Genomic DNA, 16,410 nt, shown 5'->3' on the forward strand with positions numbered 1-16,410 from the left:
AGACCGAGAGCTGCCCGGGGATGAGGAGCGATGAGGAGGGGGCTGGTTTACATCCTCACTGTGTCTACAAGTCTCCATGTAAGTACTTTACTACTGTGAGCCAAAAGTGGATTTAAATGGACTGAAGCTTCAGAAGCACCTGATTTAAGAACTAAACTCTTGAGAGAAGTAGTAAGAAAGAAAACAAGAAGTAAGAAAAAGTGCTCAAAGATGGGCCAGCAAGTGGTAGAAAGGTCCGGGAGCCAGTTCCTAAAATCTGACCAATAACTTCCCTCCTGGGGAGGTGTCTGTCCACTCTCCTCCCCCTGCACCCGCCCACAGGGTTCAAAACCTCCATCACTTTGATATCACTTTGCTCTTTAACTGTGCTCCTCAGAGTGTGCAGTTTACTCTCTGTGCTGTTATCTAACAGCAGGAGGGAGACACTAAAGGGTCATGCCACTCAATGTCGTGCTGGAAGGTCCGGCCCCCTGGGGGTTTCGCCTGACGGGAGGGAAGGACTTCAACCAGCCGCTGACCATCTCCAGGGTGAGTGAGTGACAGGATGACTCTATCATAAGGTCAGAAGAAGAGTGGTCGAGTCTTAATAGCTTGACCTAACAGATTTTAGATTCTTTAACTTTAGTTGTGTCTACTTTGATGCTGATGAGTGTGTTTTTATCTACTGTTGTAATTTAATTCAATATCATATGTTAAATGTAGATGTGAATGTGCTTCAGTCCTTTGGGGATCAGGCCCAGCATCAACAGCATGTTTCCAGGAAAGGTTCATTCTACAAAGACTCTGTCTGGACTCGGTGTGGTATGAGGTTTGCACCTGTGCCACAGCAAATGCAAGAGGCTTAGATACAAATAGCAGCTTACATTGTGCTCTGAAATGCGCACACACACACACACACACACACACACACACACACACACAAATGTCTCATTGAGTGGATTTCAGGCTGAAGAATTCCGAGCACTGTTACCTTCCAGTCCTGCAGAGCCTGTTAATCAATTCTGAGTTAATTCAAACAAATGGAAGAAAAAAGAAGAATACCGACAAACTTGATTAACTCATGAACTATCAGGACATTCCAGCTGACAGCCGAGGCAACACATTGAGGATGAATTCATCAGTGATTGTAAAAGATGAGCACAATGTCACTGTATGCATTTATTATGACAGTGCAGCTGTTCAGAAGCCAGTAAATGTCAGCTTAAGGTCAGCACGCAGCATCATGCAGCCCGTCATTGGACTGACAGCACAGGCAGAGATAGGAGATGGCAGCTCACATATGTGTATAACAGTATTAATGAGATTTTGGACAAACAGCTGATTTATTTTGGAGTTTAATGTGAAAAGAGCAAGCTGTTCAGAAGGCCTCAGCTGCAGATTGGTGAATTAGAATATATATCTGTCTCTTGATGAAAGTGATGAGTGATTTCCTGGAGGTAATATGGTATTTCCTGTTTCTCCAAAGAACAGCCAAACAACTCAATCATGTGTACTTATGACCAGATGGTTTGCTTAGACCATTTATTGAAGATTATGACCTTTTCTGAGGGACATTCACTTTGCAGGAGTTACATAAGAAGATCAGCACCGCTCTGTTTTCTGTGCAGTGTGTATGTAGCGGGGGGTAGTGGGCAGTTAGCCTAGCTTAGCACAAGACAAAAAGATGACTTCTAATTTCTAACTTCTCATGAGCTAACTAAAAGATAAGAAAGATGGACGACAAGTGAAGCCAAACCCTCTCTATTGCCCCCTGCTGACTGGCTGCAGTATAGGTCATAAAGCCCGCCTCCTCCATGTTAACAGATGGGACATGAGTCAAACTATAAAATCAAAATACATGTCAAATACATTTTTCTCAAACATGGTTTCTGTCATTATAGTTAGTTCTTATCATGCTGATTAACTCCCAAGTGTTCATTTTTAATTAATTATTTGATGCTGTCAGAAAGATGATTGACAGCTCTGTTGACAAATACGCCTCCTGCAGCCGATCTGTTCTGGATTAGCAGAGTAGAGGAGGAACGGCGAGTCACTACAGTCATTGAAGTTTCATATCTGTGAACGTCTGCATCAGACCAACACAAGAAGCTGTTCTGCTGTCAAACACGTCGGTGTTTCCGTAAGTTAAGTGTGTGTTTGGTTAGCAGAAGTGGCTGCGGCGGCTCCATCCATCAATCTCTACTGCGCAATGCTGGCTCCAAACGACGTCACCATCGCAAGATGGCAGCACCCGTCACGGGGGCTATTTTGGCTTTAATTTTGTGCAATGAGAGCAGATGGAGACATGTCATCCATCTTTATATACAGACATCGGCTCACACGGATGTAAATAAAGAAATTTGCTTTATAGATTTTCATGTTGAATTTAATTCCCAGACCCAAAAGCAATAATTACTTCACGTTAATCTCATCACAAAATGCTGCGATGTTAACCTTGTCGGAGGAACCTGAGCTAACCCTTTGTACATGCTTTTTTGTGATCATTCACTCCCGGATATTTCCCTTAACTGGTCTGATGCTGGATGTGTCATTTCTACTTGGTTGCAGATGACACTTGTATTTATTCCATCAGACCCAGCCAGCACAATTTGCATAGATATTTCAGTATGTTTCAATTGGCATCTGTTCAGACTTGTTCATGAGGTCACTGAGGTCATAAATGTAAATACTGATATCAGCAGTGCAGGTCGCTGCCTCTGAAGATGCTCTCACGTCATGTGCTGTAAAACACAAATCAACCTCCATTACATCATCAGATTCACTGGATAAGACTTCTTCAAGCATGAAAAGAAAAGGGCCGTAAAATACAGTAACTGTTTGGGTGTCTGGTTTAAAAGTCATTTTTTAACTCAAACAGAAGTCGACATCATGAATACAGACAGAGTCGTCTTCATCAGCCTACAGACTCTGTGTGCTGTATCCACGGTGTCACACAGGATCAGCTGTGCAGAGACGAAGTAATCCTCCTCTGTTGTGTCTATATTTAGGGAATGATGTCCCAGCTAGCCCACCGACTAAAAGCATAGCTAGCTCTCCAAACCACTGGCTCTGCCCAATGACCTCACACCTGTCGTGTTAGCGGACACTCGATGGTCCATATGAGAAGAGTGATGAGAGAGGGCCGGGATGGACGAGGAAGGAGAGGAATGGAAAAGAAGGAGAGGGAGAAATATATTTGAGCAGCTTTGTGTTATAATGTACATGTAAGAAAGAGGAAAATAATCAGAAAAGCTGTAACATACTGGAACAAACGCCTCGTTGATACATTCAACTATGAGACAGGAGAGATAGTAGCAGCAGGGAATCCAGTGTCTCTCTTCACTGCCATGTTTGGTCAGGAACATCTTCCTCTTTATGACCTGCCAGTGTTCCCAGCTGCTCGAGGAAAGTAAACACAAGTGATTATCATCTGCTTCTCAAGCAGACAGCAGCCTTAAAGGGGCCCAGTGCCAAATTTACACATCACGATCTGTTTACTTGATCTTCATGTCCAACGGAGAACAACCGAGCCTGTGAGAACAGTGTGGAGTACTCTGTGGCTCTCGGGGAAGTTTGTGAAGTCTGTGAATCTTGCTGATGTCATCAGGGTTATCTTAGGTTGAGCATAGAGACAACAAACAGTGAAGAGTAAAAGCTAAGGCAGCAAGGGTCTAAAGACACAACTGAGATGTATTATGGGAAGTGTAGGATCTCGCTTTGTAGGAGCTCGACCACTTGGGGACAGTCAGGATGTGTTTGCCTCTGCTTCATCTGTACTCATACTGTTCTTTTTAATCTGCCTCTTGCAACTTTCCCCAAGTTGTAACACAATATTGACCACGACATACAGCAGCCAACATGTCTGCAAATTGTTGCCTATGTACACACCTAACAATTCCCTAAACAATAAATCAATAGAAAATATTTGGGCCGCACATCTAGAAGGTTCCTGGCTCGAATCCCGGTTCGGATGTAGGGGGCCTTACTGTGTGGAGTTTGCATGTTCTCCCCGTGCATGTGTGGTACATTGGTGACTCTAAAATTGCCCGTAGGTGTGAGTGTGAAAGGTTGTCTGTCTCTGTGTCAGCCCTGTGATTGACTGGCCATCAGTCCAGGGTGTATCCCGCCTCTCGCCCAGTGACAGCTGGGACTTTAGCCACTTAAAAAATGTAATACTACTTTAAAAAAAATGGAATATTCCCTCCCTTTTTAGCTCTGTTTTAGTCTCCACCAATCCTGGGGAAAATATCTGGCTTTTAGCAGCTAAATATTCCACTATCATCACAAGCAAGGCACCATTTTTTATAGGCATACTGTGAGTTTAGTACAGTTGCCTGCTGGGAGATGAGATTGAATTTTGTGGGTTTTCATGCTTGAGATCAGTTGAAGAAGAAAACAGAGAAAGGAAAACTAAAGGATATTGGGAAAAACGAAAGTAAATAAGGACAGACGAAGGCTAGAGGAAGCAGCAGAGAGGAAAGGAAGAGAAAGGGAAAGTAGGAAGGAAAGAAAACAAGTAGGTTTTGAAAGACAGTTGTAATTCAAACAAAGAGAAATGTTTGACATGACAGCCGAGCTTCTTGGAAACAAAAGAGCCCAATAAACAACATAGTTGTGCACATATTCAGGTACCAGACATCAGAGCAGTAAAACAGCCAGTCAGACAGCAGCCGTCCAACAAATGCTCCTCTGTAAATTACTGCTCCCTCTTTGGCAGCATGAGACATCCCCTCAGCGCTTTCATCCTCTGTTATTTATAGGCCAATGACCTCACTCAAGTTTGACTGTAACATCCAAGTGTGGCCGAGTTTCCTATGTCGCGTAACGCAATATGTCTGAGGATAGGTCATGTCGTGTGTGTAGTGGAAGTGGAAATGTTCGGTTTGGTCCGAAGCTGCTCCCTGAGGTATTCTCTGTGACCCTGGTGGGGTCTGGGAGTTCTTCTTCATGTTTACTTCCTGGCCAGCAGAAAACATATTCCATCTGGATGCTGTCACTTACTGGGAAGCGGAGCGTGTTTACTTTATCTCCACGACACGGGACGTGCAGTTTATACGCGTGCATACCAACCAGGGCAGTGTCTGTAACGGCAAGATTTAGGGCATGAATTATGTCACTCTTGTCTGTTGTCCTAGCAGAGTCTGTTTTGCATTGGGTGGAGTGTTAAGGCCAGGTTAGGCTCAGAGAACGGTGATCATAAAAGCTGTGATCCCAGCAGGGGAACAGGAACACGCTGAGTCCTGTATTGAGCGATGATGTGCTACTGATGGAGAACAGACCCCAACTATTCACATTGCTGCACCACCTGTACATATGCTAAACTGGATATGTGGAGACACAGGGAAGGAAAGTCCGAGTCTTTCTGTTTCCTTGCTCAACAAAATGTAAGTTTCACACAACATGGTAACAGATGGAAGATTTAAATCCTTTTGAAAAGCTCAGTGAACCTCCTTTTAGGCCCCAAACTTCTTATAACCCGCAGCAAATACAAATATCAGTCGGATTTAAGCATGGCTTTCCATGTGGTTGGAACTCTATTTATCTATATCTATCCATCCATCCTTCCTTTCATTTACTATACCATTTATCCTGTTCACGGGAGGGCTGGAGCCTATCCCAGCTGTCACTGGGCGAGAGGCGGAGTACAACCTGGACTCATCGCCAGTCAATCGCAGGGCTGACAGAGACAGACAACCTTTCACGCACACATTCACACCTACTTTAGACTGGCCAATGAACCTAACGAGCATGTCTTTGGGTGTGAGGCGACACCACCAACCACTGCTCCACTGTGCAGCCCCTATATTATCTATTGATTTATGTTTTAGGGAATTACATTGGTTTTAATGGCCTCTCTTTGTTTTCCTTCCTTTTTTGTTGAAATCATCCGCCCAGCTGCTTTTTCAATACAAATAGGAGCTAAATTGGCAAATTCATGAAAATACAGTGTGGTGTAGAGCCACAATGACTAACCAACCACAGTAGATTATACAACTCTCTGAAACTCTACTCCAGGGATGCTTCTGAAACTTACTCAAGTTTCAGAAGCATCTCGTAATTCTTAAAGATGGGGTATTATGCTAACCTCAAGCTTCATAATTCACTCTGTGATACCTGTGGAGTAGCTTAGCATAATTTACAGTTTACTCCTCATGTTTCTCACACTGGTGCTCTGTGTGGGCCCTCATACAGCCTCTGCCTGAAACCACTCAGTCAGCTCTGTCCCTTCAAGAAACCCCGCCCCTACAAGCCAGCTTTCTTCTGATTGGCCAGGGCTCCACAAGCCAGCTGAGGCTTCACTTTGTGACATCACAAATTAAAACTGTGTGAAACCTGGCATTCACTGCAGACTGAGCTGAGAAGCGTGGGGATTACTCCAACATACTTTCACCTACAGATTTGAAACTTCACCCACGTTTAGTCTGGACATCCAACATTGTAACATTATATATATGTCTTAAAATGTGAAACAGCATAACACTCCCTCTTTTAAGCTGCCATCTTAACGTGGTGTCCGTTACTTACCTCGTATATTTCCTTCTTCTGCTCTGTTCCAGATCAATCCAGGCAGTAAGGCCTCTGGAGCTAACTTGTGTGCTGGTGACGTCATCCTGGCCATCGAGGGGGTCCCGGCCTCAGACATGCTGCACTGTGAAGCCCAGAACAAGATAAAAGAGTCCACCAGTCAGCTCTGCCTCACTGTTGAAAGGTTAGAAACACAAAGCATGCACCCAAACAGGTGGTGGACTCAGTAAAGGCAACACCTACACAGCATCAAGACATTCAATACATGAGCTTTGCAATAATAACTAGGTATTTCAAACGTATGTAGTTCAATAAGTCATGACAGCTGGAGTTCAGTTCTCATTGTTGTGGAGTTGTGTAGAAACACTTACTGTATTGTGCTGCTGTTGCTTTGAATGTATCAAGTAGGTTTATACTCATGTGTTACAAAATGTGTCGCATTTCATTTATACACACTGGTGCTGTGCAGTGATGGTACCCAACGTTTTTAGCCTGTAACACCTTCAAAAAAAGGCTGTGTTTACTTTCAACCCGTAGTAATTGGTTTAATGTCACCACATAGTAACTTGTGTGGGTGTTAATGGACATTCTTGTTGGAGGCAAAATTGTCAATTTTTTAAAAACAAGAGTTAAAATCAGAGTAAAAAACAGATTTCCGTGTTACTGTTAATCATCTAATGACCGCTCAGATGTGTCTTCTTAGCCATATGTGTGGGTGCTTTAAGAGTGCTTACAAATGCTATAAAGTAAGAACTTCATTGCTCTTTATTGTACACAGTACTGCACATAGTATACAATGATTATCGTAAAAGCAGCCAGTTTTGTTCAAAAAGGAAATGATGCAAGATGTGTGCCAACATCAGCTATAGTTGAAAAGACTTTATTTCTGAAGCTTTCTACGGAAGCCCTAATTGGACTTGCATCCATATATTTTATTTACTCCATTTTCCTGTTATAACAAGGTATAACACAGCTGGTTTCCCCATTATAATGGTTAAATTTATTCCATTATGTTGAGATAACAAAGCTTGTTTTCCAGTGATAATTTTCTGGTGATCTAAAAAACAAAGCAACAGGCTGGTCACTGTGACATTACAGACCAGAATATACCACGCTGCCATTGCCCACACTAATGAGGTAAGTTAAGCCTGTTTGTTTTGTGCCTTTGCAACTCGGGATACGAGTTATGATCATCTGACGTTACGGTGGTGCAGCATTGTTATCTCGAGATAAATAAGTTGAGGTCTCGTTACCCGTTATCACAGGAAAATGGAGTAAATAAATGCATGTCTGCTTAGGGCTTCTGTAGCTTTCAGACCAACATCTGATTATTTTTAGCCTTTCCAGCTGTTAGCATGCTCTTGTTTTTTTAGGGTTGTTTTATTCAATAATCAACTGAATATAGATTGGATAATAACTGCTTTATTCTGGTCACTTTTCCAGTTTGGATACACTTAAAAAAACTTCAAAATGTAAATATAACATATCAAATGGTTTGAAAGGAAAAGGCCAACATGTAAGCATACATTTAAATCTTTGTTTATAGGGTTGGATTATAGGCAACTCACTTGCACTCACAGACCCGGAAAGAGGACCATTAAACAGTCCATTTGTCATTCATGTTACAGTGACCTTCTGACCAGGATCTGTTTTTGATTTCCAGGAATGAATCAAGACTTTGGTCACCTCGTGTTGTGGAGGACGGCAAATCACACCCGTACAGGATGAACCTGGAAGCAGAGCAGCAGGTCTGTAGGCATGCATGAGAAGTGTATTCATGTTTAATAAAGATAAAAGGAGACATTTTGCTTCACATCATGTCTCACACAAATGTCTAAATAATTACTTTCTTCTCCCTGCAGGAATATAAACCCATTGGCACAGGTCACAACCGGAAAGCTCAGCCGTTCATCGCAGCAGCAAACATCGATGACAAGCGTCAGGTGGTCAGTGCATCCTACAACACTCCCATAGGCCTCTACTCCTCGGGAAACATCCAGGACGCCATGCATGGACAGATCAGAGGCCTGGTTCAGCAGAAGCCTGGGAGGTGATGGTTTTACTCGATGTATAACTTAAACATGGTAGTCAGGTTCTTTGGCAGCCCCGAACCTAACAGCTACTAACAGCATGTGAGTCATAGGTACACTGATTATGCCGTTATGTCATGTTAGTGATAGCAATAATGCTTCAGCTTTTTTCCTCTGTAGGCCTGTGGTACTGAGGAACAACACTAATAAGCTTTGATTCAAGTTCAGTGTAGTGGCCACAATCGGATCATAATAGCAAAAGAAACTGGAAGTATTTAATTACTATTAAAGTAATAATCTCGAAGATTTTAATGTAAATAAATGTCTGTTAAGTCTCTATCTATCGCCGAATGAGGTAACAAGTCTGGATATCTGGGAAGTGTGCTCCTGCAATTATTGTTTATGGCTATAGGTGCCACTAAAGAGAACAAAACTGAGATCTTACCACTTTAATATCAAAAGAATTTCATCCAGTAGGTTAAATAACAGTGTATCTAAGAGCTGTATAAGTATACGATTTTGCCAAACCTGAGAGTCTGCCTGCTCAAATGTTCAGGCCCAAATCTTATGTGGATGCTTTACTAACTTTTTAGCATACACAAAAAGTATTGATATTTCTGTCTGGTGTTATTTCTTTGAAAGCTTAACTGCAAAATGTTTCTGTTTTGGCTGATGGAAGGGTTTAAAAAAATACTATATGCAACTTGAATCCCTGTATGCTGGAAGCTATAAATAACAAATGCTTGACATTTCTGCATGATAAAGTTAATTAATAAGGACTGACCTGCATCATTTTTGTGTATTAGTTTTCTGCAACAACAAATCTAACAAGCTTAGAGGTTTATTTAACCACTGAAAAAACACTGAGCTATTTTTAGAATGTGTCATTATAGAACTAACTGATCAATTGACCAGTTGTTTCATCATAATTAATCTTTCCTCTGGCGCCACCCTGAGGACAATTTCTTTTTCACGCAAGCAGTACGGATAACCTGAACCTGAACGCTCGCCCCAACCCAATAATAGCATCATCCAAGTTGTGTTTTCTGTTTAATGACGACACACAGCAGCTAAGGCAGCAGTCAAGCATATTCCCTGCATAATTTCCTTCTGCTCAGCTGTTATTTTTGTCACACATACTGTCGTCCACCTGCTCCTTACATGCCTCGCCTCCTGAGTCACTCTGGTTCGTCTGAAGGTGTCAGCCGAGCAGCTGAATACGGCCACAGATGTGTTACAGTATGTTAGCCTTCCGCTAAACCATCTGTTCATGTGGGTTTCATAAGGCTACCAGATATATGACGTGTCACTCTGAGAATTTATTACCTCGGCCCACAGGAATGAATCTTTCCATGGCTTCAACTCAACTCCCGAATAAGACATACATCACATCAGAGACAAGTCGTGTCTTCTGGCGCAACAGATTCTTACTTGTGTATTACTTTACATGGACACATAGATATGTAGGTTTTTTTATTCACTACAATATGATCATGAAAAGAACGAGCCGGCTCTAAAGCAGCTAAAATCTTCTACTTATCATCATCTTCTTTCTTTCCTCTTTGTCCTCAGCCCACATTTAACACCCAACATTTTTCTCCTTTTAAGGTTGACTCACCACGCTGCAGCTCTTTAATCTTCAGCTGCTTCTTCTCATCTGATCTGCTTCAGTGCAATGGACTTAAGATTACAATGCATCATTTGCCGCTTGTATGAAAGAATCCCTCTTAAACGTTTAGTAAAGGAGATTAGTTTGTTAAAACAGTGCTATATCATAAATAGCACTGCATAGATAGGTTGGTGTATTCTGACCAGGTTTTAACTGTATGTATATGTGTGTGCATGTGCCGCTCAGCCCCAGGCCTTTGACCAACATCGAGGATTCTGACGTGTACAGGATGTTACAGAAAGACGAGGAGGAACCTCAGGAGCCGCGGCAGTCGGGCTCCTTCAAAGCCCTGCAGGAGTTTATCGACGGAGATGGTGAGCTCTACATCTCTCCTACGTGATTTATTCAACAGCACAAACATATCTTACAGGCTGGAATGATTACAGGTACAGAAGATTGTATTTTTACTGACAACCGAAAAGAGGCAGTGTCTCACCCGCACATATGTTTAAAGGCCTTTCACAGAGTTGTGTGTGATCACAAGTTAGAAACAGGTTTGGTCATTTTATATTAGAGATTTTTGTATTTCTTTACTTCACTTGGCAGAGCTCAGTTGGAAACAAGGTGATGTCACATACTTTGTAGTGCAAATCCAGATTCAGCAACAGTTTGTGGGCTGTCAGTCAGATCGGATTAAACCAAACCCATACAGTCCTTATTAAGCATGTCTTGTTCAACATTAAAATCTTAATAATACATTTCTTTTTGTGATTTTGTAATAAAAGTGTTGCATTATTGATGGGTTAAGTTCTAATATACAGTATATGACATTATACAACAGTTAGTTCCAACCGAGTGATCTGATTGGACAAGAGTCATTCCATGAGTGCCGATATAAAGAACAACATCACTGGGACTTCTCACTCTGTGTATCACTCCGCCTCAGCTAGGTGTCCTGAATACTGTTAATTAACACTACAGCAGACTGTGTGTGTCTACATTTACGAGCTGGTACCTCTGAATCACACAGCAGACTCTTATTTCACTGGTTGATGATGAATTAAAACAAACAGATAAATGTACATAATAAAAAACAGCTGATCTGTGGCAACCTGTAGATACAGAGTGCAGGAGGATGTTTGGGTTGCTTGGCAACAACAGTCTAGTTTCAGTTAAGTTGTGGAACTAGTTGAGTTGGTGATGATATTCAGTGCAACATCACTCACTCTCACGTGATATTGCTTAATTATATTGTAGACGGATTTGGGCTGGAGCACACAGTTGAAGTAACAGCTATTTAATGACTCGTCCCCATTTGAATCCCGATCTCCCTAAATCATAGCAGATCGACATGTACCTTGGCAAGATACTAAAGCACAAATTGGTCCCAAAGGCCGTGCCATCGGTGTGACTGGATGAGTGAAGGAGTATTAATATCTCCTGATGAGCAGGTTGGCCGGTTGCAGGGAAGCCTCGATCATCATTATATTTATGTTTGAGTGAATGGGGCGAATGGCATGTACTGTAGAGCCCTCTGAGAGGTCAGACAACTAGGAAGTCTCTATATTAGCACGTTTACAATTTCAAACCTTTTGGGGTAAAATTTTTGGGAACAAATCTGGGTTCATTATTGAACTTAAAATGAGTATTTAGAACTTATCAATTAAGTAAGATCAACTTTAAGTCGTTTATGGCAACTTAAAACTTTGCCTACTAATTTCAGTTGAGGCAACCTATTGCCTTAAATCTTTTAAGTTGCATTAACACAAAACAAATACCGTAAAATCTGGTGTATAAGACACACTTTTATTAATTTTTGTTTTTCATCTATTTATAGAATAATGTATAGTTTTTTCACGATTAAAGCCAGATAATATGTCATAAAGCCAGACCCTTATGTGTTCCTCTTGTTATTCCAGCAGTGTGTGTCAAAGCAACAAAATATGTCATTAAAAAAGCACTCCTATATGTGCTTCCTTTATTCATTGAGAGGCATAAATGTGCCCTGGTAGAGAAAGGAAGTGTCATTCTGTATTCAAGAGGTTAAAAGTGTCTCAGCCTCTACCTCTGTGAGTGTTTTGTTTTCATCCAATCATGTCTGAGTACGGGCTTGTTAGGTTGAGTGCTCTCTCTCTCTCTCTCTCTATCTCGCTCTCTCTCCATGTGTGAAGGCACCCGTTCCATTGTAACCAGGACGGTAAAAGCCCCCACAACCAAACCGACTCCGCCCACAGGAAACCTGCAGAAACTGCCCATCTGTGACAAGTGTGGGAATGGGATTGTGTGAGTAAAAATAGAAATCATCTGTGATTCACATTCAGAGCCTCCATGAATCAGTGCAAACAAAGGCTGGAGAAAATTACGGGAACAATACAACCCAACAGACTGAACAGTAGGTTGAACAGAAATGAATTAACATGTGTTTGTCTAAAGTGGACTAGTTCTGAATAAGGTTAGTAAAACAGTAGGCCAAGTTGAAAACTAGCACACGCAACCACATTTAATATATGAATTTATTCCCATGTCAGTGTTTTGCATTGTTTTGTACGGAAGCCCTAAGCGGACAAGCATCCATACATTTTATTTACTCCATTTTCCTATGATAACCAGTCATTTCCGCTTGTTTTCTCGAGATCTCAACTTATTTTTCTCGTTATCTTGAGATAACAATTCAGATGATAATTACTTGTATCCCCAGAGTTGAAAAGCGTTGTTGTCTTGACATAATGAGATAAATGAATCCTTTATAATAGGAAGACTGGCTTTGTTATCCCGGGATTAGAAGAAAAAACAACTGAAATGAACTTGTTATCATGGGAAAATTATTGTTATCATCTACGGATAATGAGATAAATTGATTAAGCAATATCACATTAGCCGTGATAATATTCAGTACAACATCACAACCTCGAGTGTGATATTGCTTTTATACAACAGTTATACAACAGGCAGCAAATAGTATACTAATAATTGTTACTTTTTGCTCCACCAACTCAACTCGTTCCACAACTTAACTGAAACTGGACTTTTGTTGCCAAGCAACCCAAACATTCTACTGCACTCTCTGTCTCCAGGTTACCACAGATCAGCTGTTTCTTATCATGTACATTTATCTGTTTGTTTTAATTAATCATCAACCAGTGAAATAAGAGTCTGAGACTCTGTTATTTGATTTAGAGCAGTCTGCTGTCATGTTAACTAACAGTGTTCAGACCACCTGGTTGAGGCGGAGTGATACACAGAGTGAAAAGTCCTAGTGATGTTGCACTGTATATCAGCATGGGACAACCAGCATTTTTATCTCGAGTTAACGAGAAAAATAAGTCGTAATCTCGAGAAAACAACTGGAAATTACTCGTTATCACGGGGAAACGGAGCAAATAAAATGTATGCATGCATGTCCGCTTAGGGCTTCCGTAGTTTTGCATGTCAACTGTGCATTTATTATGTACTTCTAAAGTACAAATATTTCGCTTTTGTGAAACCCAGTAAATACGTAGAAATATCAAATGCTTAAACTGAAATATCATTAACATGGCAGCTTGTATTGTACTTTTTTATGGCTTGAACCTGGTCCAGAATTGCTTGTATGAGAATAAATTGCACACGTAGCATCTTTAACAAAACTTTAACAACACCTTTACTTTTGACCTCTCCCTCTCTGTCTCTTGTGCTACAGCGGGACGGTGGTGAAAGCTCGAGACAAGTACCGTCACCCCGGCTGCTTTGTGTGCAACGACTGTGACATGAACCTCAAGCAGAAGGGCTACTTCTTCGTGGAGGGGCAGCTGTACTGTGAGACTCACGCCCGGGCTCGAATGAGACCACCGGAGGGGCACGACCTCATCACAACTTTTCCCTCGGCGTAGATCCCCCCTCTTATAAGCTCAGACACAACGGACACGTTGGCCACATACCCTCTGTGTCCTACTTCTGTTTGTGTTCACTTTGATGTTGTCTGTGTGAATAATATTTTGACAACAATACACCTTTGTCTCGGTACGTAACATTATGTTATGTATGTAACATGATTATGTATGTAAGAGTTGACCTATAAACCCCCTGTGTTGGAACATAATGTAGGCGATGACTGAACGTCCTGGTTGTTTGAAGAGCCCAGCAGTGGTGATTAGATTGAGACTTGACATGTTCATTGTGCCAGGTTCTCACAGCTTAATGTCTTTCCAATAAAGACCTCTGTTTATACTGTAGGATGGCGTCTGTATGTGAAGTCTTGACATGAAAAGTGTCACCCTTAGAAATACATTTAATATAAAAAATCCATAAAAAAATCCATAAAAGAACAAAGGAGTGTGTTCTAGTGGATGTTCAATGTCTTCATCAGTTTACACAATATTTCAAAGCACAGAAGATTTCATTCAAACATGACATTAATGTAAAAAAAAAAAACAAAGCAAAAAAATATAATGTAGGTTCACCTTTTCCACTCTGACGTTACAGTGTGTCGGCTGGTTTGTCCACCAGTTTCATTAAAACTGAAATATTTCATCAGCTGTTTGATGGGTTGCAATGAGGTTTGGTACAGACAGTCTTGGTCCTTAGAGGGAAACCCTTACCGACGTTGATGTTTGCGTGATTCTTCCTGCTTTCCCACAATAAGGCTGCGATTTTGTTTCTAGTTAAATGGATTTACAATGATTAGTTTGATTACCATAAAATTTGGCACACACATTGACATTCCTATCAGGATGAGTTTTAATAACTTTGCTTATCTTAAGTGATCTGTCTACTTCTTTAGTTAACAATAGAAAATAATCATCCATCCATCCATTTTCTTCTGCTTACCTGGGGTCGGGTCGCCGTGGCAGCAGGCTAGCAAGTTGCTAAGCAAGTTAACCCAGACGTCCCTTTCTCCAGCTACATTTTCCAGCTCCTCCTGTGGGATCCCGAGGCGTTCCCAGGCCAGGTGGGATATATCCTCCAGCGAGCTCTGGGTCTGCCCAAGAGTCACTGTACCTGGAAACCTCCAACGGAAGGCGCCCAGGAGGCATCCCGATCAGAAGCCCACCTCAACTGGCTCCTTCCGATGCGAAGGAGTAGCGGCTCTACTCTGAGCCTCCTCTGAATGTCCGAGCTCCTTACCCTATCTCTGATACCTCTTTCCCATCAAAATTAGCACGCTGACGCAGGTTTTTCAGACCCAGGAAGACTCTATTATAGATGCCGATTGTCTCTTTTCTGCTGCGTCACTGTCTGACGTCTCAAACTCGCCTGAAACAGGGTTAGTAAACAGTGAAGATGTTATGGTGGTTAGGTCTGTATTGTATCTATTTCTCATTTAGTCTATTTATCAAAGTCGGCGCTGACAAATTTGGAACGATGTTCGAGCGCTGCTCGGACGGAGACGGGCGGAATTTGTAGCTGAGATGACAAGGAGTCGCAGAATTTACTGACGAAGCATAGCATCGCACCGTAAAGGGGGCAGAGATTAGCGTGTCGACACAGGTTTTGTGTTCCCATCAATGCCGACTGGAGCCGAGGCGATAATTACCTGTGTCTACTGCGGAGTCATTTGACCCGGGTCTGAATGCGGATTGTAACCTTTCCCAATAAGCAAAAAAACAAGGTGTTAGCGGGTGTTAGTTTTTCCTCCCCGACGGAGGAAAATAATTATTCAGCCATCAGCATTAACTGTAGTTTTTGTTTAGCACTAATTATTAAAATGTGTCAGGGTTTCCAGGGTTGTACTTAAAATTAGATAGTCTTTATTTATTCATTTTTTTGCTAACGTGAGGCTAACATTTTAAGCTAAATCTTGAGACAAAAATCTCTGCTTTGAACCTCTTCCAGCTCTACATATTAGCCAGAAAGTTAATGTCTAATCTTTACCGAACTTCATCTGAAATACAACATTTTTACAGTGGGATGAAGCACTTCCTGGTAACATGTAATGTCTGCAGTTAATCTGCGAAGCCTGGACTTCATCATCTAAGGAAAAAGACCTCAGCACCTGCAGCCTCACTGTGAGAGCGCCTACAGTGATCTATTTGCTCTGCAGAGAAGCATCAAGGTAAGCAAACAAACAAATCTGCAATGAAGTATTGGAGAGCCCAGTATATCCCACTGTGATACTGAAGGTGGTTCGATTGGCTTAAATACATTTTTACTGGACATGCATTATACAGTAGCCTATAGAGAGAGGTGAGCAGGTAGTGTAGTTCGACCCTGTAGGGACAGCAGGGGGAGCCATTTGTTCATCAGGACAACACATTGTCAAATTCAGGTACTCAGATGTTTGCTTAGTGA

General features: G+C 41.7%; 1 protein-coding gene across 1 annotated transcript; it reads left to right on the forward strand.

The window, feature by feature from the left end:
* Nucleotides 1-371: 371 nt before the first annotated feature.
* LOC138594620 (PDZ and LIM domain protein 3-like) lies at nt 372-14,410 on the forward strand. The gene is made up of 7 exons (XM_069665780.1): nt 372-528; nt 6,537-6,688; nt 8,168-8,252; nt 8,367-8,554; nt 10,390-10,517; nt 12,315-12,426; nt 13,823-14,410. The coding sequence occupies exons 1-7, from the start codon at nt 436-438 to the stop codon at nt 14,010-14,012; spliced, it is 948 nt and encodes a 315-aa protein (XP_069521881.1). The 5' UTR covers nt 372-435; the 3' UTR covers nt 14,013-14,410.
* The last annotated feature ends 2,000 nt before the right edge of the window (nt 14,411-16,410 follow it).

Source organism: Semicossyphus pulcher, unplaced genomic scaffold (genome assembly GCF_022749685.1).
Source record: "Semicossyphus pulcher isolate SPU_LCO1_2020_fin unplaced genomic scaffold, fSemPul1.0.p SCAF_17, whole genome shotgun sequence".
Taxonomy (NCBI): Eukaryota; Metazoa; Chordata; class Actinopteri; order Labriformes; family Labridae; genus Semicossyphus; species Semicossyphus pulcher.